Source organism: Magallana gigas, chromosome 4, assembly GCF_963853765.1.
Source record: "Magallana gigas chromosome 4, xbMagGiga1.1, whole genome shotgun sequence".
Lineage (NCBI taxonomy): Eukaryota > Metazoa > Mollusca > Bivalvia > Ostreida > Ostreidae > Magallana > Magallana gigas.
In genome coordinates, this window is record NC_088856.1 from 4,654,315 (window position 1) to 4,681,110 (window position 26,796).

The window sequence follows — 26,796 nt, forward strand, 5'->3', positions numbered from 1 at the left end:
CACCTGACGTCATATATTTTTCTCATAATAAAAATAATACACCGCTTACCTAATAATACACAAGGTACCCATCCCCGCCATCTTGGATTTTTTTAAAACTGTCACATCGCCGTGAATTTTCGCTTATAACTCAGCGGTAACATTTTTCTGCGATCATCTCCGCCGTCCGATCGGTCACTCGATTTATTAGCTTACTGCTGATTCAACCAAAACGGCCCATAACATCGTTTATTAATAAAAATATCTCCTCATTCTGCATATACTGCTGCTGATTTGCGACAAAAGGCTAAAGGGTGGACGGAAGTTGACATCTTTGCGTCATCTTTTGGGATATCCCTTTTCTGATTGGTGCATTTTTTCCCTAATAAAATACTGCAAAAAATGCACCAATCAGAAAAGGGATATCCCAAAAGATGACGCAAAGATGTCAACTTCCGTCCACCCTTTTTATTATGAGAAAAATATATGACGTCAGGTGCCTGTGGCCTACGAGTCATTCGGCGCACCTCGGCCGATTCCGGTATCCTACATCAAACCTCGGATGTATGATGTGATTTGATATGTAGCTACGCCTTACATTTGTAATGCGGCCGTTTAATCACTCACACGGAAACAGTGCCGATTACAAAAATTAGTTCTCAAAATGGCGTCATTTGATGAGTGTATCGAGTTTGCATTAAAAAACTGTCCTCTATTTCAAGAAAAACACATAATTCTCAAAGAAAAACAGCTACAGACATTGAAAACACTATATGACGGAAACGACTGTATTTCTATATTACCTACAGGATACGGTAAAAGCATAATTTTTCAGTTACTGCCTTGGTTCACTCAGCGAAAACTGCAACGCGATAAACCTATGTGTGTGTTGGTCGTTTCACCTTTGAATTCTTTGATGATTGATCAAGTGATGAGCTTAAGGAAAGGGGGTGTTGAAGCCTGCTATTTGAATATAACAGGTATTTAAATATTTTATTTTTTAAATATTATATTACTACGTCAGTACGTGCACTCTGTTTACTTTGACTATTTATAACGGGTGTAAATACTTAACGGCTATTATTATTGTAAGAGATCACTGTTTTATGATATTTATTAGAGGATATTAATGAAAAATAAAGTTGGTTAAGATTAAGGTACCTTTTGTTAAATGCTGTAAGTTTAGAGATGCAATGTTAACCTTCCTGTATGAAGTTGGAATAATCTGTGGACAAGCCCTAACAAGATATTTTAACATTGTCAAATGATTGATCATTCTGTTATTTATATACCGATTTCATTTCATTATAGACAAATATAACAATATATAAATTAGGAAGTATATATGTCCCTCTTTCAAGGTACACATATGCACATGGTATTACATATGAAGAAAGTATTGATGATGAAGAGGATATTGATTTCACTAGTTCAGAATGTCTGGAATCTGACGTTCCATTTGAACAACTGGCAAATGGAGAATTCATCTTAATATATTCTCATCCAGAAGCTTTCATTAAAACTAAGTTTTCCAGACTGCTGCGATCCAAATTGTACCAGGATATTGTTGGAGCTATTGTTGTTGATGAAGTCCACATGGTTTCTGAATGGTAAGATAAAGAATATATAGTATTTATTTGAGATCTCATCATGTCCAGATCTAGAGGGGTGGGAGCTTGAAACCCCCAGACTCCTTTGATTTGCAGGGCTATTACATTTATACAGTAAACATGGTAAAGAAAGAAACCATGTTGTTGGAAAATAAAGAAACTTTCAAGGACTCGTGTCTAGTTGAGAATCACTAATGTACCAGGTATATGCACAAGGACAGTCAGGTAAGACATGCGTTCATGTAAATAATGGAGATGATCTAAAACATATTTGCTACGTAAGAGGGTTCGATTCCCTCCCTAGGCAGTTTTAATTAAGAGCTGGTGCAAAGAGGGCAAACAGCCTAGTGGCCCCACGTAGCCATGTATTTCATGTATATGTTTATAAAAGATAAAATGATCATACATGTATATAATGATCATTGATTGATATCCACTTTGTTTCAAAAAACTAATTTTTCATACTGTTATTTTTTTAAATAATTCCTTCTGCTTCAGCTGCATAACACTATTTTCAAATGATTTAACAAACCATTATTTTATGCTAAATTTTGCTTTATTTTTGGTTTAATTTCCTATTTCAGGGGAGATAATTTTCGCCCCGCATTTAAGTACCTTGGTGAAGTGGTCTGTGTGTTCGAGGATGCAATGCATTTACTCCTAACAGCAACAGCAACTGTGAGTGCCACTGAAACTCTTTCCAATGTAATGAATTTGAAGACACCAGTTGTGGTTGCTGAAAATGTGGACAGACCAAACATTTTCTTAGAAATTAGAAACAGATTACCTAATATTAAAAAATTTGAGAAATATGATGATTTGATCCACCCAATTGCACTAGAACTGAAGGAAAAAATGCATGCATTCCCAGTAACCATCATGTACATTGAAAATCTAGAAGCAATGGGATATTTTTTTCAATTTCTCATGTATGAGCTTCAGGATAATGCTTATGATGGTGAACAAATCCCTCAAAATAGGATCTTTGGACAGTTTCATAAAGATTATCCCGAGGCGATGAAACAAATCATAATTCAAGAACTGACCAAAACCAACCCAAAGCTTAGGTTAATTCTGGCGACAGTTGCTCTAGGCATGGGATTGAATGCACCAAGTGTCGAACGTATCATTCATTGCAGACCGCCAACAAATCTAGAGAAGTATTTGCAAGAAATAGGACGTGCTGGACGTAATGGACAACCTTCTACAGCTGTAATGTTTTTCAATAAAAATGACATTGCCAAAAACCGAAAGGGAATGACAGAGGAGATTAGAATGTATTGTACTGAACAAAAATGTTTAAGACTTATGTTGGTTAACTACTTTGGTTTCGAAAATTTCATTTTTTCTGGTGAGAGAGAGAACTGCTGTTCAAACTGTAAGGTATACATGTAGAACTTGAATTTCTATTGTAAAGTACATGTACCGGTAGTCCAATAAATTTTGTGAATAAATTTCCCATTAAAATTGATACATGTAAAATGCTTACTTACTAGACAGCTCTACTCTTGGTCCGATTCCTCATCACTGCTTTCTGGAACAGATATTCCTCGCTTAAGTCTTTGAATTTTTCTGTTTATCGCTTCCTTAAACTGGCATCTTTCAAAATCAAACGGAGATTTCTTAATTTTCTTAAAACTTTCTAGTGTCCGCCCTTCTGTGTAATTCCAGATCTTTAACGGAACAATAACTTTTAGAATACACTTAATATCTCCTTCTGATGAGCGTTTTCTGTGATGTGTATTTCTGTGGGAAATATTGGACATTTTATCAAAGTTATCAACAATATCCTGGATAACAGGTGCTGCTTTTGTGATGGTGTCAATGGCTTTTTCAGTTTTGTTGGACCCCAGTCCACGTATCAGTTCTTTAAGGACAAGAACTTCGTTCTCTTTTTGAAGATCTGCAGCCTTGTTTTCTCCTTTATGACCAGTCAAATTCACAAACGAGCCATACCTGACTTTCATAGCTAGTTTTTCTGTGAGCAGAACTTCAGTTTTTAGGATATAGTCAACACACTCTTCAAGATACTTTGATAAGATTGAGTGGCTGAAAAATATGGGGATGCAAAACTTTAATGTTATATTTGTTCTATCTGAGTCTCCCTCCTTGATTGCATCCTTAAATGTCAAAATAACAAAGTACCATTGAAGAAATTGAAAAACATAACTTTGTAAATCATCTCTGTCCTTTTCATTGATCGAAATCCTGACTGGAATCCTTCGATTCAACATGTTTAATTCAATATTAACTCCTTTCTGTGCATCCTCCAAGGAAACATTGAAAAGAACCTTTTGATTGTTGATGACTAACTCAAACTTGAGCATTTTCCCTTCTCCAACAGTACTATTCACGGTAAATTGTGAATTGAAGATTTCTACATTCAGTGATACCTTGGGCTCCTGAAAGGAGACATTAAATATGTTTAAATATGAGTCATTCTATAACATTTGCTAACATCTTATTTAACCTGTCAATTAAACTTTGTATGATACATGTATGTGTTACTATATCTATATACCTTACTGAAATATGGTATCAAGAAATGATCTCAGTGACATTATTTATAGTCAAACTATTATTAATTAAGATTAGATATGGTAAATGTGGTATCGTTTTAATTCTAAGGCACCCCAATGTTTGCTGACTGTGACGAAAGTATGAATACTATACTGGTATTTACCAGTTTTGGAAATGTACAGATGAGGTCCTCAACTATTTCACCCATGATAGTGTGGAAAACTTCCTCCTTATACTTGTTGTGCATGAACTTAATATTTCTATTCTTCAGAAGGGGATGTTGAGGTTCTGCATCCAATGTCTCCATACCAAATTTGTTCATGATAAATGATAAGAGGTAGGCATTTCCAACTGTCAGAACAAAATCTTCGTGAGCCTAAAATAGATTATTTTATGCACTGTTATGTCAAAGAAGAACAATACTTATTTTCTCCCTCGTTTCACTCCTCCGAAAATAAATATTTTCTTGACCAATTTGTTGAAAAACAAAAACAGATTTTTTTTTTAGGATTGGTGCGCTCGTTACAAATCGCATTTTTAATATACATACGACATACAAATAAATGGCAACACAAAATATTAGTTAATCTCAAAAAACATATTTGGGTCAGGGCGGGTAGGGAAAACCAAAGACAACCTATACTACTTTGTAACGAACGTCGCATTAATCGAATACTCCCCGGGAAATCTATTTATACTGAGAGCGAAAGCGCTCGTGCATGAAAAAACCAGTATTGAAGTAAACCAGATAATACGAATACTAACGGAAATAAATGAAGTTAAGAACGTAAAGAAATAAATATTGTAAAACAAAGTTGTTCTGTATACTCAACTGTAAGTAACATTTGAAATTACATTATTAAAATTAAACACATTGTTGGACACTGCATGTCAACAGCAAATAGACTTTAGAATTTTAATTCGGTAATTACTGATATACCTCAAATCGACTCTTGACATTTCCATTGACATTGCTTCTCTCAATGATGAGTTTCAAGTTATACAATGTTCCTTTGTCCCTGCCACTGCTGGTCTTGTAAAACCTCTTGTACATTTTCTAAATTTCCAAGAAAATGATACTAGAAAACTGGCATATTACCAGTAAAAGAATGTACATGTATTAATTGATAGAAGAAAAAAAACCATGTTGATCATTAATTTCATAAGATATTTTTCTACCTCCAACAGATCTTGTAATGTATGAAACATTTCCACAATAATTGGTTCCATATGCTCCAATCTATCTGCAGCTGTCAGTGCACCATCTTGACATGCTTTTGCTCCCTGCAACCTGACTCTGGTCAGTTGGTCACCTCCAACTGGGATCTTCAGTTTGTCCAAGTCATTAGCTAAATGTTTGTTAAAAAAAAAACTTGAGCTAAGCGGGGCCACTAGGCTATCTGCCCACTTTGCACCAGCTTAATAACCATTTATGCCTAGGGAGGGAATCGAACCCTCATACATAGCTCAAGTGTACTACTAAATAAGCTTATTAAATAATTCTATCCCAAGAATATAAATTTAAAATTTGTCTTAAATCTAATTTTGGAAAACTTAAAGAAGTAAATCAAATACATTAGAATTGATGACTGGTGTTGAATTTCTTACCTCTTCCACCTTTTGTATACCACTGCAAAATTTGTTTTTCATAGGACTTCATAATCTGAATGCAATCAGAGTAACATGTCTCATTCTTCATTAGAACTGGCATCCAACAGACTTCAGACTTTTGAGACATAGCATCATCTTGAACATGTTCAATATGCTGTGGAAGAACAGACTTCATCCATTCAAATTTTGATGCATACATACTTATGATTCTGCCAAGTAAAATTTGTAATGACTTCTTATATACAAGGTCTTCATCAGAGGTTGGAACAAAGTCTTTCCAAGTGATGTTTCCAATATCTTTCAAACTTTTTGTGTTATCCAAATTCTCTGTTTTAATCCGGTCAAAGACAAAATCTGATGCAAAAAAGTGATAATCCCTATTTTTATTATCCATTCGGATATCATTTGTAGTGACGTAGATATCAAGATTATCACCATTGATTTTTCCATCTTTTCCTTCAGAAACCTTCTCTATGATTCGAAAATCAGAGAATTCTGCAAAGTCTTTTAATAAATTCCTCTTTGTCTCATGTGATAAGGTAAAGTGTACCTTATTAAGTCTTTCTAAAAGCTGAAAGTTTTGAATAAAAAAATTATATGTCTTAAAAAGATATTTCAAGTGAAATTAAAAGACTAGTTTTTTTTATAAATGGGATGGTAACTTTTCATCTAGTTATTTGTTACATGTACCAATATGTGAAATTGGTCAATAAATGATATTCACATACATATATTATAATAATATATTTATTATCAATTTTATCCTTATTTAGAAATTAACATGTGTCTTTCGATATCATAATGGGCTCATGATAACTGAACATGGGTGCTATAAAAGAACATATTTCCTGAAATACTTACAGCTATATAGACCATCACAGTGGTAGTCTTCAAAACATCTCAGTTTTCATAAAATCAAAGGTATAAAGGAACTAACTAATGAAAATTGAAAATAGCATAACAAAATAAGTTACACATATGCTCCCTGACATTCACACATCCCCCTCTCCCTCACAAATGATTGAAGATTTAATTAATTTTAATGGTAACTTTCTAATCACATTGTTATTTTCAGATAATATACTTGAAAGGAAGTAAGGTTTAATCAAGGTGAGTGCTAACGGTGGTCTCATAATCATATTTCCCATCAGAATCCCTTGCCTTTTACAAACTGGTTCAGGGAGTATATCTAGGTTGTTATCATAACAATATATATGAATGAACAAGGTTAGTAATAACAAAATACAACAGCTGCCTGATCAATCCATTTTCATTGTGTGGTTAATCATTTCCTATATATATAATTATATACATTTTAAAAATTTCAATATTAATAGAGATTAAATGCAAACAGAGAGTTATAGATGTCAATTTATCTCCTTATTTGAACCCCAATCTTAGAGGCATTCTCAATAATTACTTAAAATTATAAGAATTTCAAAACTAAAATAAACCATATATGGATTTATACTGGACAGCCAAATATTGCAACATGCATAACTTGCTAAATAACAGCCGGCTAAATAGCAGCTGAATAAGCCATAATATGAACTAATGCATATGCAGGTGAACAAATAAATACCTTATTATCTGCATGGTATCTTATGCACAAGGCTGTAAAAATGCGTTGCACAGCACAGGCCTTCACATTGTGACAGTGGAGTATCATGCCATAGATTGTTGAGATTGTGGCAAGTTTTGACTCCATGGAGATCTTATCACCTTTATTAATTGTTATTGAAACAATGACTAAAATACTGCTAAAACATATTTCAAAAAGAAAAAGAAATATGAAATGAATGTTTTTCCCCATGACATCCAAAGATAATAACCTACCTATGGCAGAAAACAGCACTTGGAAAAGTTCAGGGCACTTCTCACTCATCTCAATAGCTATGTCCTTAAACCAATTCCTCTTACAGAGTTCACCTGTTTCCTTGGTAAATAATACACTTTTACCAAATCTGCTAACCTGTTCAACCGAGTTACATATACTTTGAGACACATTAACACTGAACCTCTCCATCATTTCAGAAATTGTTACTTTGTCGTCCTGTTCTTTACTCTGTACTAGTTTAGGCCTACAGTATCCATGGTCAGGTGTGTCTATTACCTGTGTGTCAGTTGCTGCTTCTGATTCAATTATAAAACTGTGAGTGAATTTAAAGCTGATGGCATTGATTCTGTTATATGCTTTTTATGTATTGATTTTCTGATTCTATTGAAATTGCTTTGATTCTGACTTACCTGAAGTGTTAAATGACAATTTTTGTTTGGATTTTTTTGGCTTCCTCTCCTCTTCCAAACTGATGTGTTTAAGTTTCTCCACAGAATGTTCAATTTGCTCTGCCACAGTTGATTTTAGAGTTGATGGTGGTGTTTTGGGCATACGTTTTTGTCGCCTTTGCACATTGTAGTGAAATTGACAAATGTTGTCAGAACACATTTTCTTGAACTCAATTGCATTTTGACATTTAAGTACACAACTTTCACACACACACATACTATGGAGCAGAGATAACTCTAACGTCTGCCCGGTGAATTGCTGAATTTTTTTCACATAATCCTCTTTAGTAGCTTTAAATTTGGTTAGACAGTGTAGTCTCTTACTTTCATTTTTACACAATAAACAGAACTCCGATTTCCCGATTTCAACTATAGTTTTTACCGGTGTTATGGGCGCCGCCATCTTTTTTTAAAAGTAGTTCCAATATGGTGACGTACGTCATACAGCCGAGGTTAGATGAGGTACGAATCTGCCGAGGTGTGCCGAATGGCCTACGAGTCTGCAGAATAACAACATGTGCATTGCTGTCGTGTTTAAAATTCCCGCCATTTTTTCCCTGAAGGTGGCGTTGGCGTATCATGTGATTTAGTGATGACCGGAAATAAACATTGGAAAGTGCAACATCGCGGGAAAGTCGGCTGCTGGAGAGGTTTTCGTGACGAAGTGGTATTTCGATGTCTCTGCTGCTCCATTACCCAAGGTTCGGACCGATGCATATATAAGAAAAAGGTCCAGTTTCCCAATACATCAAATTTGTAAGCCGGTTACAATAAATTAAACTGTAACGTTAGGCCTACCGTACAGCTCAAATCATGCAAATAGACGAATTTTCAGTTTATATCGTGGGAACTTTTACTTATGTTTCGAATTATGGATAACTTATTTGGATATTTAGTTCGGTCAGTGTTCTTTCATTTATCGAGTAATAATGACTTGTACAGTACAATTTAACTGGTGAATTCGGACGAATTAAGAATGATGGAACATGAACATTTTTCAATGGAAGCCCTCATTTACAAAGATAGAAATATTTTGATCATTTTCTTACATTGGGTGCAATGATCTTGATACTTCACCAGTGAAAAATATACAATATCTCTTGGATGCTGAACTGGGATAACATGTTAAGCCGGTTTTTGTACTTTTTGGATCAACATATATATAAATACGTACTCTGTCCCGAGTTTTTGCTTCTAGTACTTTTCGCTTGATATTTCAATAATATTGTAAATAAATACCTTTGTGCTTAAACTCGTTCATCCACTTATATGAAAAATGTCCAGATTATCTGTTTGTCACTCTACTGCTTCAGGTTTCAATACACGTCCAAAAATAGAAAGTCTATGGGGATTTTGCATTGCATCAGCCATTAATAAGCCGGGATGATACGTTGAAAATTGCGCGAGATATCCCAATTACTTCTGAATGGAGAAAAGATGTAAACATTTCCCATTATAAATCTCCGTAAGAAATTTGTTTTCATTCCTGTAAACTTTAATGAGTGAAAAGGGATAATTTGTCAATGAAGATATCTTGGATATTTTCCATTTTGTCAATTTCAACTGTATTTCTTTCACAGGTATGTGTATTTTTATTAAAAATCATCAAAAAGTGAAGGAAGCAATAACTTAGGACAGACTATAAACAATGTCAGTTATCTTTATTGTAATTTAGCCTTTGCCCTCTTCTATTTTTGTACTCATATGTAATAATGTATACCTGATTTTATTGATTGTGTTCGATAAATATCAGCTGTCATTTGATATCCTGATCAGTGTTATTAGTAGATCGCGATATATGAAAGTAATTTTAATTCTTAGATTTTCTATTCAGTGTGATGTAAGTGGTGTCTGAGTGACGACCAATGTCTTAAAGCGAGTTGGTTTGCCCTCTGCTTTGGACAGTGGTGATAGCATAGACAGTATGGAGGAAGAGGAGGCTCAGTCCATAGTACTGACCCTGCAGCGGTCACTGAATGAGGAACTACTGATGCTGACTCTCTACAGAATCAAGGACAGTCTCAATAATGGTAGGATTCTGTTACTTAATTTCTAATAAATGTAAGAGTTAATTAGGAATTGATGAATTTATATTAAAAGAATAAACCCTGGAATATCATTATATTTGTCAAATCGTTTTTGAAGAATAAAGACTGTAAAGTCTTTTCTGAACTCTTTTCTTTAATTACTAAAAAACTGATCATCATTTATAGTTTAAAAAAAAAATATTTCATTCATTGATATTGAAGATTGAAAAATGTAAAATTTTTAATTCTTTGTACCGGGTACATGTATAAGTAAAATATTGTATGGCATACAGATTATGGATAAAATTTAGTTTATTTATTGTCTTAACTCTCACTTCCAAGATAGCCCAAATTGCGGGGATGTTGCTTGGAGATACATACTTCATTAAGAGTTTATGATAAAGATGCAAACAGATTTGAAAACAAGCCAAATGAGAACTTGTATTTGTGAGTGAAACCTTATTTATACATGTAGACTTTTTTCTACAGATGAGCTATTGAAAGGCTTGCTGAGCAGAAATATAGAGAAACACATAACAAGGATCCTAGATGTATGTTCATCAAGCACTGAAATTCAAAAGGTACTTCATTTCCTGAAATGGAAAAATGCCATTTAAAACACATGTACTTACATTGTAATACATGTATTATGTCAGTAAGTGTACTGTAATTATTCAAAATGTATGCACAACTAAAGGTATATACATGTTTATACTGCCATATATATACTTTTAAAGAAAACTGGACTACAATTTTTGATTAGATGAAGAAAATGAAAAATCAGTTTGTTGGTTCAACTAATATGCATATTAATTAAATTGGAATGTGTTTATATTATAAAACAATTATTTTCTAAATTTCATGCGAAGTAAAGTTTTGTCTTATATAGTTTATAAAACAGTAATAAAAATAAAGTTTTCAATTTTATCATAGACACGAACAATTTTACTTTTCTTAGGTGAATAAAAAGTGAAAGCATTTTGCCGTTTAAAAATTCTTTCAGCATTGTGAAGAAAGACCTTGACCTTATTTCTGTCTGTAGGTTGGCCTGAAGTTAATGGAAATTCTGATGAAATTGTCCCCAGACGTTTGCAACGAGTTCCAGTGTTCCGACATAGCATACAGGTACCACAACAATTTATACCGTATTTAATCATTTTGGTTTATTTGTAAATAAATACAATGTACTAAAAAACTGATTCCTTGCTATAAATTTGTAGAGTCTTATTGAAGGCTTTAGAAAATTTCTCAGGGGATGAGGAACTCCAGGAAACAGGATTACAAATATTTTGTCTTCTTTTAGAATCAGGTAAGGGAATAGCATCTTTAAGCTTGTCAATTACTTTACAGAACGTATACCTTTTTTTTTTTTATTAAAAAACACTTTCAAACACCGATTGAAATATGGATTTTGACAATGTTACTGGACTTCATCAGTGGTGTTTTTTTTTAACATAACAACACAACATTAAACCATAAATATTTTTTTTTCATATATATATATACTATATTTTAACTGTACCATATATTATGCATCTGATATCTTTCGATAGAGAACTTGAGGAACAATTTATTAGTGGATGACATATTTGAGACCGTGTTGGATTGTTCCTTGGTGGCCATGCAAATGTACAACCACAATACAGCCATCCAGTGCTCCAGCTGTGCTGTGCTACGTTATATTCTCTTGGAGGGTACATAACTTCTTATTGTCTAATTAGATTTAATATAGGTATAGCTTTTGTGTATCAGGCCTCTCAATAATACAAGATTCTGAATGATAGAGGAGCGTGTTTTATTAGAATGCATAATTTAAAAAAAAAAAAGGAATCCACGGTGGGATCTGTAGTTGGAAAAAAAATATTTGGGCATCTCAAAATTTATTGATAAGAGATTTAAAAGACCAGGATCTGCGAAATATTGAACAAATTTTCAATCATTTCCTTTGCTACATACCATAAGTAGCTTTAATTTTGTAGACATCAAGAATTTCCAAATCTGAAATAACTATGAACACATTGCTAGCTAGGCATAATTTGTATGAACCTCTGATTTATCATTAGCGTACCTGCTTCTTTTATAGATGGCGATATACTGGATACATTTGTTGAGGAGAGATTGGAATCATTCATAAAGAACCTGAAGGAATTCTTATCAGAAGCCTCAGTCCTACCAACCATGTTTAAAGTTTTAGAAGTTGTCGCCAGATCAGAAGGTACTGTAAACCTTTTATATTTGGTGTGTTCAATATTTGGTGGAAATTAGTTTTTGAACAAGTTGGTGTGGATTTAAATTGGCGTATTCCTGAATGTGACTTTTCTTATACACATATGCATGGCATTTAGCAATGTACTTGATTTAGCGGAAGCCACCTTCTGCCAAAAGCGATAAATAGAACACAAAGCTATATGTAGTAAGCTTACAGTAAGTGTTCTATAGGAGAATTTAACACATCCTCCTGAAGACTGTGGTTTACATCTGTGTTCTTTGTACAAAACCGTTTGTCTATATTGTCCACATAAATAAGTATTCTAAGTGTTTTTAGCTCACCTGAGCTGAAAGCTCAAGTGAGCTTTTCTGATCACCTTTTGTCCGTCGTCCGTCTGTCCGTCTGTCCGTCCGTCCGTCTGTCCGTCTGTCCGTCTGTCCGTCTGTAAACTTTTTACATTTTAAACTTCTTCTCTAAAACCACTTATCCAATTTCAACCAAATTTGGCACAAAGCATCCTTATGGGAGGGCGAATATAAATTGCAGAAATAAAAGTCCGATCTGTATTCAAAGCGGAGAAAACCTTGAAATTGTAGAAAAAGGGGGGTGCATTTTTAAAAATCTTCTTCTCAAGAACTACCGAGGCAAATTCAACGTAGTTCAGCATAAATTATCCTTATGGGAAGGAAAATATAAATTGCAAAAATTAAGTGGTAATTCTGTTTCAAATCTGAGTTATTACGAAAATAATAATAAAGGAAAGGCGTGTTTCAATCAGTTTAATAGGTTCGGGTTCGGCATACAATAAAATGGGTAGACAAGACTTGGCCTGGGTAAAACAAAATATTAGCAGTTATTAATCTGCCAATCTCATTAAAATTTCAGGATATTTGATGGACTAGTATATTTGTATTCGCTGTAAATATTGCTGCAAAATAATGCGTATTTGGAATTGACGATTGCCGATCTGCCCCGGCTTTTATTTTGCCACGGCCCGGGTTTGCATACCCATTTTACCAAGACTCGTATTCCATACTTCTAAAACGAGGTTCTTTGTTTAAACATGTTAAAGCAGCCATGACATTATACGAAAAAGGTTCGATCTGACTATGATGAATTTGCTTGTTGTGCAACAGTTCGCGTATGAAGGGAAATTTTGAAACATGCAAAATATATTGGTGCCGATTTTGTGAAATAAATTGAGGCTAGATATTTCAATGCGTTGACAGTTTTCACACATGACGTTGGTGCTAGCTTGTTCTAATTTTCGTTTCGTTTTCATTATTTATGCTTTGTTACCTGGAAACTATCGTCTGTATTTCGTGATTTTTACGTATTAAATCAAACAGAGAATTCGTTAAATCAAACAGTTAACTGTTTACCTGCGCAAATTAAGCAAAATCTGATGTAGGGGTAGGTGCCTACTGAAATAAATTTATTCTATCGGTAATTCGGCATTATCTTTTGCGTAATGGCAGATTAATGCAATAGGTTTTGTTGAGATGCTCGGCATTTTCTCGAGTTTATTCAGTTTAAATAGAGTTTGATATCGCTGACGGAAATATGTAGGTATATACATGTAATATATATATGAATAATTTCGAAAAAATAAATTGTGTTCTTTATTTAATATACATGTAGTGCATGTTTCTTGTGTTTAATTGTTTACAGTTTCTATTTACTAACCATATTTGAGTGTTAAGCTTCGAATTATAAGCAAGATACAAAGATTTGCTCACAATTCTATGTTTGTACACATATCTTAAAAACTAAAGATTAAAAAAGTAAAAAATTTGTCAATATTTATTAAGAAAATTTTCAAAGTCTGTTCTTCCAGAAACCAACGTATTGTAAACTTAACCTTTTTAGCTCACCTGAGGGAGGGGCCACAATGGGGGGTCGAAGTTTAACAAATGAATATATAGAGTAAATCTTTAAAAATCTTCTTCTCAGAAACTAATCAGCCAGGAAAGCTAAAACTTGTGTGAAAGCATCATCAGGTAATGTAGATTCAAATTTGTAAAAAATCATGACCCCCGGGGGTAGGGTGGGGCCACAATGGGAGATTGAAGTTTAACATAGGAATATATAGAGTAAATCTTTAAAAATCTTCTTCTCAGAAACTAATCGGCTATGAAAGCTGAAACTTGTGTGGAAGCATCCTCAGGTAGTGTAGATTCAAAGTTGTGAAAATAATAACCCCTGGGGGAAGGGTGGGGTCACAATGGGGGTCGAATTTTAACATATGATTATATAGAGTAAATCTTTAAAAATCTTCTTCTCAGAAACTAATTAGCCAGGAAAGCTGAAACTTGTGTAGAAGCATCCTCAGGTAGTGTAAATTCAAATTTGTGAAAATCATAATCCTGGGGGTAGGTTTGGGCCACAATGGGAGGTCGATGTTTTACATAGGAATAAACAGAGTTAATCTTTAAAAATCTTCCTCTCAGAAACTAATCAGTCAGGAAAGCTGAAACTTGTGTGAAAGCATCCTCAGGTAGTGTAGATTCAAAGTTGTGAAAATCATGATCCCCAGGGGTAGGGTGGGGCCACAATGGGGGTCAAAGTTTAACAAAGGAATATATAGAGTAAATCTTTAAAAATCTTCTCAGAAACTAATCAGCCAGATGATTCTTTATAATTGTTAAGACTTTGGCCCCAGGACAATTCTTTGGCCTCACGAGAAGGTTCAGAGGTTGATGTACGTTTATATCCCATATATAAACTATTGTTAAGGATCTTTTTGAGAACTGCAATACTCAACATATGATATGACTATAAAATCATCCTGTTAGAAAAGGGACCAATGATTATAAACATAAGAATATCCAGGGGAAAATGGATTTTATTTATACAGGATCTACATGTATTATTGTACATTGTCCAGATAGTTTGTATTATGACTCCATTAAGCTGATTTTACCATACCTATTGTTCCTCAGGTGAGCGATGTGGCCCATGGGCCTCTTGTTTGTACAAAACCGTTGGTCTATATTGTCCACGTAAATAAGTAAGTGTTTTAGTGTTAAATCTAAAGCAAACTAGCGTGGTGCGGCACCATGCCCCATTTTATCAGCGCCATGCCCTTTTTCTAAACGCCATGCCCTTTTAATAATAAATAAGAGTGATGCCCTTTTTTTCGAAAGTAAATTTAATTCAAAGCCACCATTGCCCTAGACTCTGTTTTGATTGCAAAGTTAAACCAACACTCGCTGGACTTCACGCACGGGTGACCTGAGACAATAGACGATATAGGTAAAGTAGAGGCCCAAGCTGAGGGGGTATACACAGCTGTCCTGTATAAATGGGTGATTTGACACCTAATTACTGGTACAATAATTGATAAATAACAACTGAACATCTCCTTGAAATTAGTAGACTAATTGTACAAGCTAGCTTATCATTGAGACATCATAAGGTTATCTATAACAGGTCTAGGCAACCTCCGTTTTTGGAGGATAGATTTTATCCTCCGTTTTTGGAGGATAGATGTATGCGCCCCCTGGTGGATCTTTTCAGATGAAGGGCAATTAACTCTGTTTTTACAAAGGGAGTTAACTATGAATAAAATATAATTATTATACTATAAAAATATCACCTTATTTAGCTATTAATAATTATAATTATTGATAATATTTAATAAATATTTAAGTTTAAATAATTGCAGGGCTGATTTTAAAGAAAAATGTTTTATGTGAAGACTCTCACATTTTTTTTCAATATTGTGGATAATTGATATCTATAAATGGTATCATTTTGATTAATAAAATTTAACAATGTCTTTTTGTGTGAAGGGATTAAATTTAAATGATACTTAATAACATGTGAATTAATTAGAATAAGAGCTACAAAGTTCCTAAGGTATATGCAAACATTTACTTTGTACATGTACAATATAGCAGATCAAGATATCTATTGGGTGTCTCTAAACGTTAATGAACTAATTAATGTTTTAATGAGTAATAAACATCACTATTTTGTGATTTTTATTAAATGAAACATGTAAATAGCCTATGTCATTTGTAAAACTGAACACAGGAAGTACACACTTTCAAAGCATATTGTGAAAATACTATACATAGAATTTCAAATCGCCGCATACAATCATTAGTTTATTCCCTTAACTTTAATTCCCATATGGTCTGGTGCTTGCATTTTCTCATTAAAGATATGCACGAAGCCTTTGAAATATACCCATGCTATCCTCCAAAAATGGAGGATAATTTCACCCACAATGCAAAGTGACTTTCCATATATGGTAAAAATCAGCAGCCATCTTGAAATTGAGCTATCCTCCAAAAACGGAGGTTGCCTAGACCTGTATAAATACAATTAACACAAAAGAATATATTTTATGGAGATAATTTGGAATTTTAACACTGAGGCACCTAAAACCACGTTTTGACTGATGAAACATATAATTAAAATGTAGATGTGAAGTTTTCTTATTCTTTTAAAGCTTTTAAACAATCGTCAGATTAACCAGAATTTTCTCTGTTTTCCAAAAAAACCATAACTCTTCTTCTTGAAGGATGCAGAAACTTAATTCACAATAAAAGATGGTAATGCAGATTTTAATGCAAATTGATTTTTAAAAAGCTTAAAACAACAATTTAAATATCCAAATTTCTGTGGTAAAAAGGGTTTAATAATTTTGCCATCAGTTGTCTACATCTTGACTGAGAAGTGGACAGGCATAGCCTACACCCATGCTATGCCTGTCCACTTCTCAAAAGATAATATTGTCTACATTATACATGTCCTATGATTCATTACTGGATACAGATGTGTTTAAGTTCACATATTACATAAAGCCTAAATGAAATAAAGAATTTTTAATGCATTAATAATAAAACTAGTCAGACCAATGCCATGACTGTTCTAAGGGATAAAAATAAATGTAAATCAATTTAAGAAAGAAAAAAAAATGTAAATAAAATATTGTATAAGACTTATGTGAATGCAAATTAAAGCAAGAAATCATTTATTGTTCAAATATCTTGTTTCATTACAGATATCGAGGTCACACTTGATTACGATGCAAAATTTTCCTGATTAATGATTTATAATTTTATCGTAGAAAAAGCTATCCCTTTCAACGTTTTATAATATTTACCGCGGAGAAAAGTGCCCTTTTTACCAATTATTTAACGTGCCCTTTTCAAATCCTAGATTTAAAACTAGTGTTTTTTTTGTACAAAACCATTTGTCTATATTGTCCATATAGATAAGTAAATTCAATATAAACAGAAAGCAAACAAGGTTAAGAAGAATAATTCTTGATGGCAATCATCACTTTTATCCCAAAAAAAGAAATAAAATGGAAAAAAATAAAACTCAGAGGGTTTTAAAGTTTTGTATAGTTTGATTTGGAATTCTTTTATATATGCCCGAGAAATGTTGGACTTTAAGCCAATTTACAATTTCTACTTTTCAGTTAGATTTTGAACAGCTTTTATATTTAAGGTTGTCGTTAGAATTAAACCAATTTTGATTTCTCAGGTCACCTCCAGTGCCTGATGTCACATGATGTAGACAAATTTGTGATAGATGCATTCCACAGTACCTCAGCAGACCTTCGCGTGATAGAGGCAGCTTGTGATCTGCTCATGGAATTGAAAAAAGAAAGTAAGTACATGTACTAAAAATTCAGGGGAACTTTCTCTTCAGTTATAACAACATGTATACAGGTGAATTTCTAAAAGTCTATCTTTAATTGAATTTTTCATTATGAGTAAAATAATGTGATTTTTAGCTTATTTTTTGGGGAACTGTACAGGATACCAAGTTCTTTTAAGTTCTAATTTTCTTTGTGTTTTTCATATTGACTAACGTTTTCAGTATAACACAAACTGTGTAGATCTCTGTGTTATTCGTAATGAGTAAAGCTTTTCCCCTGCCAGGTTCAGTACTGGAGACGCTGAGTTCCGTGAACTTCCTGTCCGGTACCCTGGTTCCGCTGATGTCCTCTCACCCCTACAGTTCATCAGTCGTAGCAGCAGGGGTGGAACTCTTCTGTCTTTTCTGTAAGTTTTTTCAATTTAGAAGACCTAATGTGACATTTAATTTTCTTAAAAAAATTTCCTGATAAAAACTCTTTAACATGATTTCTATAACAAGTGTTTGCATAAGATTTTAACTTGAGAGAACAATAAGAGATCTACAAGTGATAATGCCAAGTTGCTTCTTTATTTTATATACAATTTCTGTTGTTTCAGGTCAGAATGAGTTTGCAGAAAGAACAGAAGAAGAGGAATCCCGACTGAGTAAACAATGGTGTGAGATCTTATTTAATGCCATGCGGAAACTGATGAATCACAAAAAAGTGCAGGTAATAGGTTCACTGTTTATATTGATTTCAATGCATTACAGGTTCGAATTGACTGTTTTATTTTTTTTTGAGAAATGAATACCGTATTGTTCGAAAATTAAGTCGATACGGTTTATTAGGCGAAGGAGGCCTTTTTTAGCCAAAAAAGAAAAAAAAATATAAATAGGTTGACTTTGAAGAATTGGTCGAAAAATTACTACTAGCTTTAATGAATAAATGGTTTAAACCAATAACGTTATCATACAGTAGCCTTTAATATTATTTCACAGTTTTAAACAAAAGGGAAATAAAATGCATTTCTTAAAAACATCTTAAGAAAATGTCTGAAATTGCATCAAAATTTTCAAACCAATTAATTCAGTACGGCTGGGTTAATTTAAGATCCTTTTTTATTACTTCCCTGCCATGTGTACAAACTGGTGTTAACCGGGGGATAGTAGCCTAGCCTGGAGGCATGACTATGGCAGCACATGCCACCCTGTGTCTCTGCGTGACTTTTTACTGTGTATATACACAAGAGTCAACCTCTGATCTTATCGAAGCCTTTGGGCATGAGTAGCACGTGCCGAGAGTTCAACTGTGTATAAACAAAGTAGGCGCTACCCAGACTGATTTCAGAGACACCTGGCTAAGATTTCATTAAGAGTTTTATTTTGAATATACAGAAAAAAACTTGAACACGTATTCTATTATAAAAACAAATTGTTTTTTTTTATGTCTACCCGACGATATTTATCCCCTGTAATTACCCTTTGTACAGTTCTCATTTTACTTTTACCACGTGAAATCGATTTCCAGTTTATCGTAAGCACACAATCAAAATGCATGACAGCATGTAATAATGATCGAAAGATGATTCAGTCAGCAATCTAAGTAAGAAATGTAAGAAGAAATAAATTTATTCACATTTAATTTGTTTAAATGATAAATAACTAAAGTATATTGATTAAATTCCGTACGATTTTTACACAGAAATTCAAGCAGTATTGGAGTAAACACTCATGATTTTATTGGAGGGTTGAATAAATTTTTGCAAAATTTCATATCAAATTTTCCAACCAAAAAAAAAAACCATAAATAGGGCGAAGCGATGAATAGGGCGAGGTCCACGTGTCAGGAAAAAAAAGTATCAACCTAATTTCCGAAAAATACGGTAGTTTATTTGTGAGTCATACTTGAATGTTTTTGAAAACTGAACTTATGTTGTTTTCAATGTTTACCAAATACTGTAAATTCTAGTGTATTGTTTTAAACTGTTCATGAATTAAAATTAAGAATGAGAAATATGCTTTGTACACAGATCTTGAGTTGTAGAGCAGTAGTGGAACTGTTGAAGGTTTGTCCAAGAGCACACAGTGAGATAGGAGAAAACATTATCAACAATAAACCACAGTAAGTTATGTGTACATTTTCTGAAGTTGTTATTAAGCCTGGGTACATGTTATAGTCCTACAGACAATATGCTGTGGTAAGATCGATCTTCATATAAATACAGTTACCTTCATGTTACTACAGTGACTTTCATTATGTGATTGTGATCGTCATTGGTTTACATTGTTACAATGTCTAATGACATTTTTGTTGTTATGTTGTAACAAAGACTTTAATGATCTTATAGTACTTAACTTTCATGTTGCTATATTTTTACAGTGAAAATTAATATATGTTAATATGTTTGATGTTAATTTGTTATTAACTTTCATGTTACAATGTGGGTCATGTTGTTGCAGTGAGCATTATTTTGTTGCAGTAACCTTACAGAGTTACCTTCTCGTAATATTGTAACGGTGACCTCTATGTTGTCACAGTAACCTTATGGAGTTACCTTCTTGTAATGTTGTAACAGTGACCTCTATGTTGTCACAGTCACCTTATGGAGTTACCTTCTTGTAATGTTGTAACAGTGATCCCTATGTTGTCACAGTAACCTTATGGAGTTACCTTCTTGTAATGTTGTAACAGTGATCCCTATGTTGTCACAGTAACCTTATGGAATTACCTTCTTGTAATGTTGTAACAGTGATCCCTATGTTGTCACTGACAGTAACCTTATGGAGTTACCTTCTTGTAATGTTGTAACAGTGATCCCTATGTTGTCACAGTAACCTTATGGAGTTACCTTCTCGTAATATTGTAACGATGACCTCTATGTTGTCACAGTAACGTTATGGAGTTACCTTCTTGTAATGTTGTAACAGTGACCTCTATGTTGTGACATGTTTTACTGTTGCTGTAGGTCTCCTCTCCACTCTATGTGTGTAGGAAACATACTGATGTACAAAACTGACACTGAAGTCTTTGCCTCCGCCTGTGAAGCTTTGTACTGGCTAGCAGCAGATAATGGTAATGTTAAATGTTATATGTTATAATCGGATTTGCCAAAATATTAGAAGCAAAATTCACATAAAGCATTATTATGTCTCCCCTTTCAAAGGGGAGACATATTGATTTTACTGTGGAATAACAAATTGCTATTCATTGGGGCTCAAATGTCCTGGATTTTGTATGTCCCTCTTATCCATGTATCAACATCCCAAACAAATTATGGAACCCCTTATATTTATTATACATATTAAATCCATTAAATTTAAAAAACTTTAAAAATTGACAATCAAAGATGATTGGCCCCCTGCAATTTAAATGATTCTACAGCAATAAGAAATATAGAGGAAACTAAATTGTCATTGATTATTTTAACAGAACCCGATTATAATTTCATCTTGTTTCAACAGAACGTATCTGTGAGAACCTGATGGAGAAGAACGCCCACATCGTGGTACTGGACGGGATTCGGCGCCATTTTGTGTATGGTTCCGTGGTTGAGTGCGGACTGCGGGGACTGAGGGCCATGATCATATTTCAGTGAGTGATTTGTCATCAGCTGAATAGCCCTCCATTTGTGTGTCATGGTTTATTTTATTGATTAGACTATCATTGAAGTTATGATCGTAGTTTTCTAACATCTGGTAACAGGAATTAATAAGTTCAAGGTTCAAAGGATATTATCATCTCAATCCTTGCAGTATATTTTGGTGTTTGTGTGTTTGTGTATCTTGCTTTGAAGAAAATATATATTTGCATGCCATTTAATTTTTTTTGTTCAATTAAGAAATAAACAACGTTATTTAGTGAACATGGCGTTATGAATAGCAATTGCTCTGTTGGCATATTCCATGATGCGCCGTAGCGCATCATGGAAAATATGCCAGCAGAGCAGTTGCTATTCATAACGCCATGTTCACTAAATAATCGTTGTTTATTACTTATATTTGCATTTTACCACTCGCAAATACCCTGTATTAGCCTAGACCTTGACATTTAGCTATTACATCAAAAGTAAACATTCAGACTGTAATGTATCTTTTTAATTCACATAGATTTGTTAACAGAATCAATGATATGTTATAACAGTAATTCCTTTAAAATGTTATCAAAAACATGTTTTAATATTACATGTAAATACGTCAATTTTAATGAAGTTGGAGAAAAACACATTATGTATCATATAGTGGTTTAAATCTATAACGTCATGGAAAACTATATATAACGTTACACCTTTATGACGTCATAGTATACTGACAGAGCAATTGCGATTATAGAGAAATAATTGCAGCTCCTCCGTATGGGCTTACAGTGGGAAAGAACAATGGAAATGCAAATATAGTGATTTATCATATTCCTTAATCAAAATCTTCCACTCTATGCATACATGACTTCACTATGAAGTACAGTAACTAATGTTTAAGTTAGTAGAATGTTCATGTTTTACTCACTCTGTCTATGTTTAGACATCAGGTGCATGCTGGGTTGCTCTGTCCCTGTAATGCCAATAAGCGAAAGTTGATTTTAGAGGAAATTCAGGCAACTCTCACTAAAGCCTTTATTCAGCATGCTCACATAGACAATGTGGTGATGGAGTGTGTCAGCACCATTGCTTGCCTCGCAGAAGTCGGTAAGAAAGTAAAATAATCCATGTATATCAATGGGTCACTTTTCTTATACTATTTAAAAATTTAGTAGTTTTTAGTTATTTTTAAGACCAACCAACTCTAATTTTACAAAATTGGGGGGGGGGGGGATTGTGTGTGGATATAGATGAATAAATTATATTCATAAAAAAAATTGGCGTACCTATATGAAATAAGATAAGAACACATTAAGAAAGGAAATATTCATAGGATATGTTTTCAATCATTTTGGGTGTAGGATGGCTAGTGTATTACATGTACCATAAATTTTACCGACTGAACCAAGTTTTCTTGGAAAAAAGAAAGAAAAACAAGTAATCAAAAACGACCTTAATTGTAATATAAGAACTTGTCTTATGTACATGTATATTGAAATAAAACTTTTAAAAAAATCAAATGTGAAAAGAATTTTTTGTTCAGTTACTGTCAAATAGAATTTTAATGAAGAATGTAATTTCATGACTTGGTTTTCAGCTCATAATAAGGTATACTATGAATCAAGAAACGAGTGTTAGCATGCTAATTTGTTATAATTGCCATTTATACACGGTATTCTGCAGGTTTTTCTTAGCTGGTGTCATTTAAACTTACATGAAGAGAAAAATAAAAAGCGGAGTTTGGAACATTTTATAAAAATTGAATAAATATTTTTTCTGAAAATCAGAATAAGTTTTTTATATCCAAGTTAACAATTTTTTTTTATAATTTTAATTGCCACAAATTTATCTTATTTAAGTTTACAATTTTTACGTAAATTTAATGGCCACAAGACTGTCAGAAAGTTAAGTTGATGGTGATTGTGCATTAAGAAGCATGGTTTGAAATAGTTAACCTTGTTGTGGCTTATAAAGTGTGATGGAATGCAAATTCGTATCATTTGATGAACATGAAGTGATGATATGGATGCATGGATATTTGTGGGGTTTTTTTTTCACTCATACTTCTCTTTACTTATCATATTGTGAGTTATTTTTAACCTGCTTCTAGGTTTTTATGTTTTGTTTTTATATTTGTTTATTTATTTATTGAGATTTTCTGTAACCAGTGTTTAAACTTGAGTTACTTCTGTCATCAGTGTTTAACTTGGTATGCACGAGAGCTGAGTTGTTAAAGATATATTAAATTACCGGAATATACATGACTTAATACAGATATTTTTTGTAATCAGTTTTTAACTTGAGACTTGACTTGTTACAGATATTTTCTGTAATCAGTGCCTGGTAGAGAGGCTCCATGTCCGTATCCTGGCGGCCCTTAACAAGTCTCTCAGTAATGAGCTGATGCAGGAGGCTGGCCTGGAGTGTCTGTGTGTGCTGTCTGCTGCAGGTCAGAAAACTTTAGCCCTATTTCACCCCTTGTCCATAACACCCTCTTCGACATCTAATCCATGTCATCCCCTTCTATATCTTATCTCATTTCCTTCCATATCTCATTCACTTCCATATCTCATTTATATCATTTCTTCCATATCTCATCCCCATCCACCTCTCATCTCCTCCCCACATCTTTCCACCTTTCCTAATATCCTTCTCTCCCCACATCTCATCCATCATACTCCCTTCATCTCATTCATTTTATTCCACCCTCAATCTTGTCTTGTCCATTGTATTCCATCTCAACATCATTGATCTCATCCCCACATATCATCCATCTGACCCCTGCCCCTTATTCTTTCTCTCTTCATGCTGTCTTTCTTCTTAACTTCTCTGGAATCCTCTCCTGCATTTACCCTCTCCTCTTCTCTATTATTCTAGAGCACCTTTTACTTTATTTCAGATGTAAATATTAAATTTGCAAACACTATTGTGTTTAACAATAAAACAATGCCTTTATTAAATGTTTGATTGGTTAGAATTGTGATTCTTTATATCCTGTATTTTTCAAGTCATTTTAGGACTTTTAGTAATGAAAAATACTTTGCTTTATAATATTTATTTTAGCATGACATGTTCACTTGTCTATATAATACTGTACATATTTGCTTTGTAATTTCAGACAAAGCTGCAGAAATCCTCAACTCAGCAGGTGCCCTTGATTATGTGATTAAAACAATGGAAAAATATACCGATATTTTATGTAAGCTTCAAATTTCTCTTGTATATGTTAATGTTTAAAACTCTCTATAATTTCATTACATGTATTTGAATTTATTATCAAAATTTTAAATTGTGATACATTTATTTCTTTTGTATAAAAAATTTGAAATATATACATGTATATCTGCAGAAAGATAATATTTTATTTCAACAGATAGTTATTTCATTGTGTTGGAGCATACTGGACAATGTGCTGCTCTGTTATTCTGTGTCATTGCCCTTCTTTTCAGATGTCCAAAGGAAAGGCTTGGTGCTGATCCAGATGTTGTGTGAGCCTTCTATTCTTAACACCTTAGACCTTTGTTCTCGTCTCATCAAGGTCATAACCCAGACCATGGAAAATTACCAATCACATGTGGGACTTCTCAAAGAGGTATAATTAATGGCTATCAGTGGAGTATCTTGATGCCTTTCTTAGATTGACAGTTCACCGTCACATATTGTTCTTGCCTTGAACTAATTCTTCACGGTGTTCAGTATTGGTTATGCTACATATTTACTGTAGATTCCTTATTTTACGCGAGTACTTAATTCCGCGATTCAACAATTTACCATCAAACTGCGAGAACATAAAATCGCGAATTCTGAAATTTTATCTTACTTTCATGTTGTTTACATGTGTCCCAAAAAAAAGCAAGATTTTAAAATTCTTGAGACAGGCTTCTTGCGATTTTACGTGGATATTAATTCCTCGCGTTTAATTAGGAATTTACAAATATGCTTAGTCATGAAAATTTTCCCCCCTCAAATTGGTCTATCTCCTCTGAATTGCAAAATAAAGTGGTCATAAATAAAATTTGGTTTTAAGAATAAGATAATTGAGTTAAGAAATCCTTATTGTTTGTCGTAAGTTATCCTTGGATTTTGTATAGATCTTTTACTTAGGTGTATAAAAAACCTATGACTGAGAATTTTTTGTTGAAATTGTCCACAGAAATTTCTGTCGTGTTACAGGCTTGTGTTGCTGTTCACCTGTTATCTGAACTTGGCCATGACCTTTGTGATGAATTTGTCAAGGTCAACTGCCACCAGCTGATGTTCAATATCCTAGCCGACCACATTGACCAAGGTACTGTATGGAGTGATTTAAAAGGTTTTTATTTTTTACTGATAACAGTACAATTTATCAAGTTATCTGCTCTGCAAGGCATCTTGCAAATCTTAAACTGCCAGGTTTTGCACTTCACGATATTAGGAATATTGTCTTTCTTCTTTATCAATTTTTATCTCATTTTTCTAAATAGAACATCAGAAAGGTGAGAAAAATTTGATACAATACTTCAACAGTGTCTTTCTCTTTTGTAAAGCAATGTTTTGACAGGGACATCATTTAATGATAAATAGCATTCAAAACAATGCTTGAATAGTGTCAGCATTTAACTCGGTTCTTCGATGGTTTTTGCATATGTTTGGCCTGTGTTAAATATAATACTTTGACAAATATTGACAGTGTCACTATTGGCCAGCATTCAATACAATGCTTTGACATTGTCAGTTAAACCCAGCATTAAATGTTATGATTTGAAAGTGTTGCTCTAGGCCGGCATTCAGTTTAATGCTTTGACAGTGTCACTTTTGGTCAGCATCAAATACAATTGTATGTCATTGTCATATTCCCTTGGTATTTATTTAAAGCAATGCTTTGACAGTGTTGCTGTCATTTGGCTGGCATTAAATGTACAGTTATGCTTTGAGAGTGTCCCTTATGACCAACACTTTGTCAAGACTAGTGTCAGTTTTTAGCCAGCATTTTTAATGCTTAGACATTGTCTTAATGATTGCCAGCATTCAATACAATGCTTTGACAATGTGACTTTATCAGCATTCTGTGTGTTGACATTGTCTTTTACTTGCCAGCATTCAATACCATGCTCTTAGACTATGTCTCTTTTTGTCAGCATTTTATGCTTTGACATTATATTATTACTGTGCAGCTTTACATATAATTCTTGATAATTGAGATGTCACTCAGTTGATCAGCATTCACTACTACAGTGCTTGGTAGTATAAACCAATAAGATTATATAGTATTTTCAATCAAGTTTATTCAAGGTCAGTGCTTACCGGTAAAATTGACTTGATACTTGCGATCTTTCATTAAGGTTTACTAAAAATTTAGTTCTGGTTGTAACGCCTGATTTGATTGGCTAAACAAATTC

General features: G+C 33.4%; 3 protein-coding genes across 4 annotated transcripts in view; 2 read left to right on the top strand and 1 right to left on the bottom strand.

Moving 5' to 3' along the window:
* The first annotated feature begins 500 nt into the window (after positions 1–500).
* Positions 501–2,984, top strand: LOC109621022 (uncharacterized). The gene is made up of 3 exons (XM_066082249.1): positions 501–962; positions 1,352–1,589; positions 2,174–2,984. Exons 1-3 carry the CDS (start codon positions 644–646, stop codon positions 2,982–2,984), a joined length of 1,368 nt encoding a protein of 455 aa, XP_065938321.1. The 5' UTR covers positions 501–643.
* On the bottom strand, positions 1,451–8,481 carry LOC136269482 (uncharacterized). Of its 2 annotated transcripts, XM_066080996.1 has the most exons (10): positions 7,968–8,481; positions 7,557–7,853; positions 7,303–7,442; positions 6,582–6,656; positions 5,718–6,291; positions 5,289–5,458; positions 5,050–5,166; positions 4,273–4,485; positions 3,083–3,991; positions 1,451–1,582 (listed from the first exon to the last, which is right to left on the bottom strand). In XM_066080996.1, the coding sequence occupies exons 4-9, from the start codon at positions 6,594–6,596 to the stop codon at positions 3,092–3,094; spliced, it is 1,989 nt and encodes a 662-aa protein (XP_065937068.1). In that variant the 5' UTR covers positions 6,597–6,656; positions 7,303–7,442; positions 7,557–7,853; positions 7,968–8,481; the 3' UTR covers positions 1,451–1,582; positions 3,083–3,091. The 2 variants fall into 2 exon arrangements, with proteins under 2 accessions (XP_065937068.1, XP_065937069.1); XM_066080997.1 differs by lacking the exons at positions 7,303–7,442; positions 7,557–7,853; positions 7,968–8,481 and having other exon boundaries at positions 6,582–6,930.
* Positions 8,482–8,584: 103 nt separating this feature from the next.
* Positions 8,585–26,796, top strand: part of LOC105321951 (leucine-rich repeat serine/threonine-protein kinase 2) — a 49,755-nt gene continuing 31,543 nt past the window's right edge. Inside the window, exons 1-18 of the mRNA XM_066082255.1 lie at positions 8,585–8,736; positions 9,841–10,036; positions 10,523–10,614; positions 11,076–11,158; positions 11,254–11,342; positions 11,587–11,727; positions 12,117–12,248; positions 17,745–17,870; positions 18,146–18,268; positions 18,461–18,573; positions 19,874–19,965; positions 20,810–20,916; positions 21,306–21,435; positions 22,362–22,525; positions 23,739–23,867; positions 24,537–24,617; positions 24,868–25,010; positions 25,592–25,706. Coding sequence (XP_065938327.1) covers positions 9,931–10,036; positions 10,523–10,614; positions 11,076–11,158; positions 11,254–11,342; positions 11,587–11,727; positions 12,117–12,248; positions 17,745–17,870; positions 18,146–18,268; positions 18,461–18,573; positions 19,874–19,965; positions 20,810–20,916; positions 21,306–21,435; positions 22,362–22,525; positions 23,739–23,867; positions 24,537–24,617; positions 24,868–25,010; positions 25,592–25,706 — 1,966 coding nt within the window. The 5' untranslated portion in view covers positions 8,585–8,736; positions 9,841–9,930. The remainder of the gene's footprint in view (positions 8,737–9,840; positions 10,037–10,522; positions 10,615–11,075; positions 11,159–11,253; positions 11,343–11,586; positions 11,728–12,116; positions 12,249–17,744; positions 17,871–18,145; positions 18,269–18,460; positions 18,574–19,873; positions 19,966–20,809; positions 20,917–21,305; positions 21,436–22,361; positions 22,526–23,738; positions 23,868–24,536; positions 24,618–24,867; positions 25,011–25,591; positions 25,707–26,796) is intronic.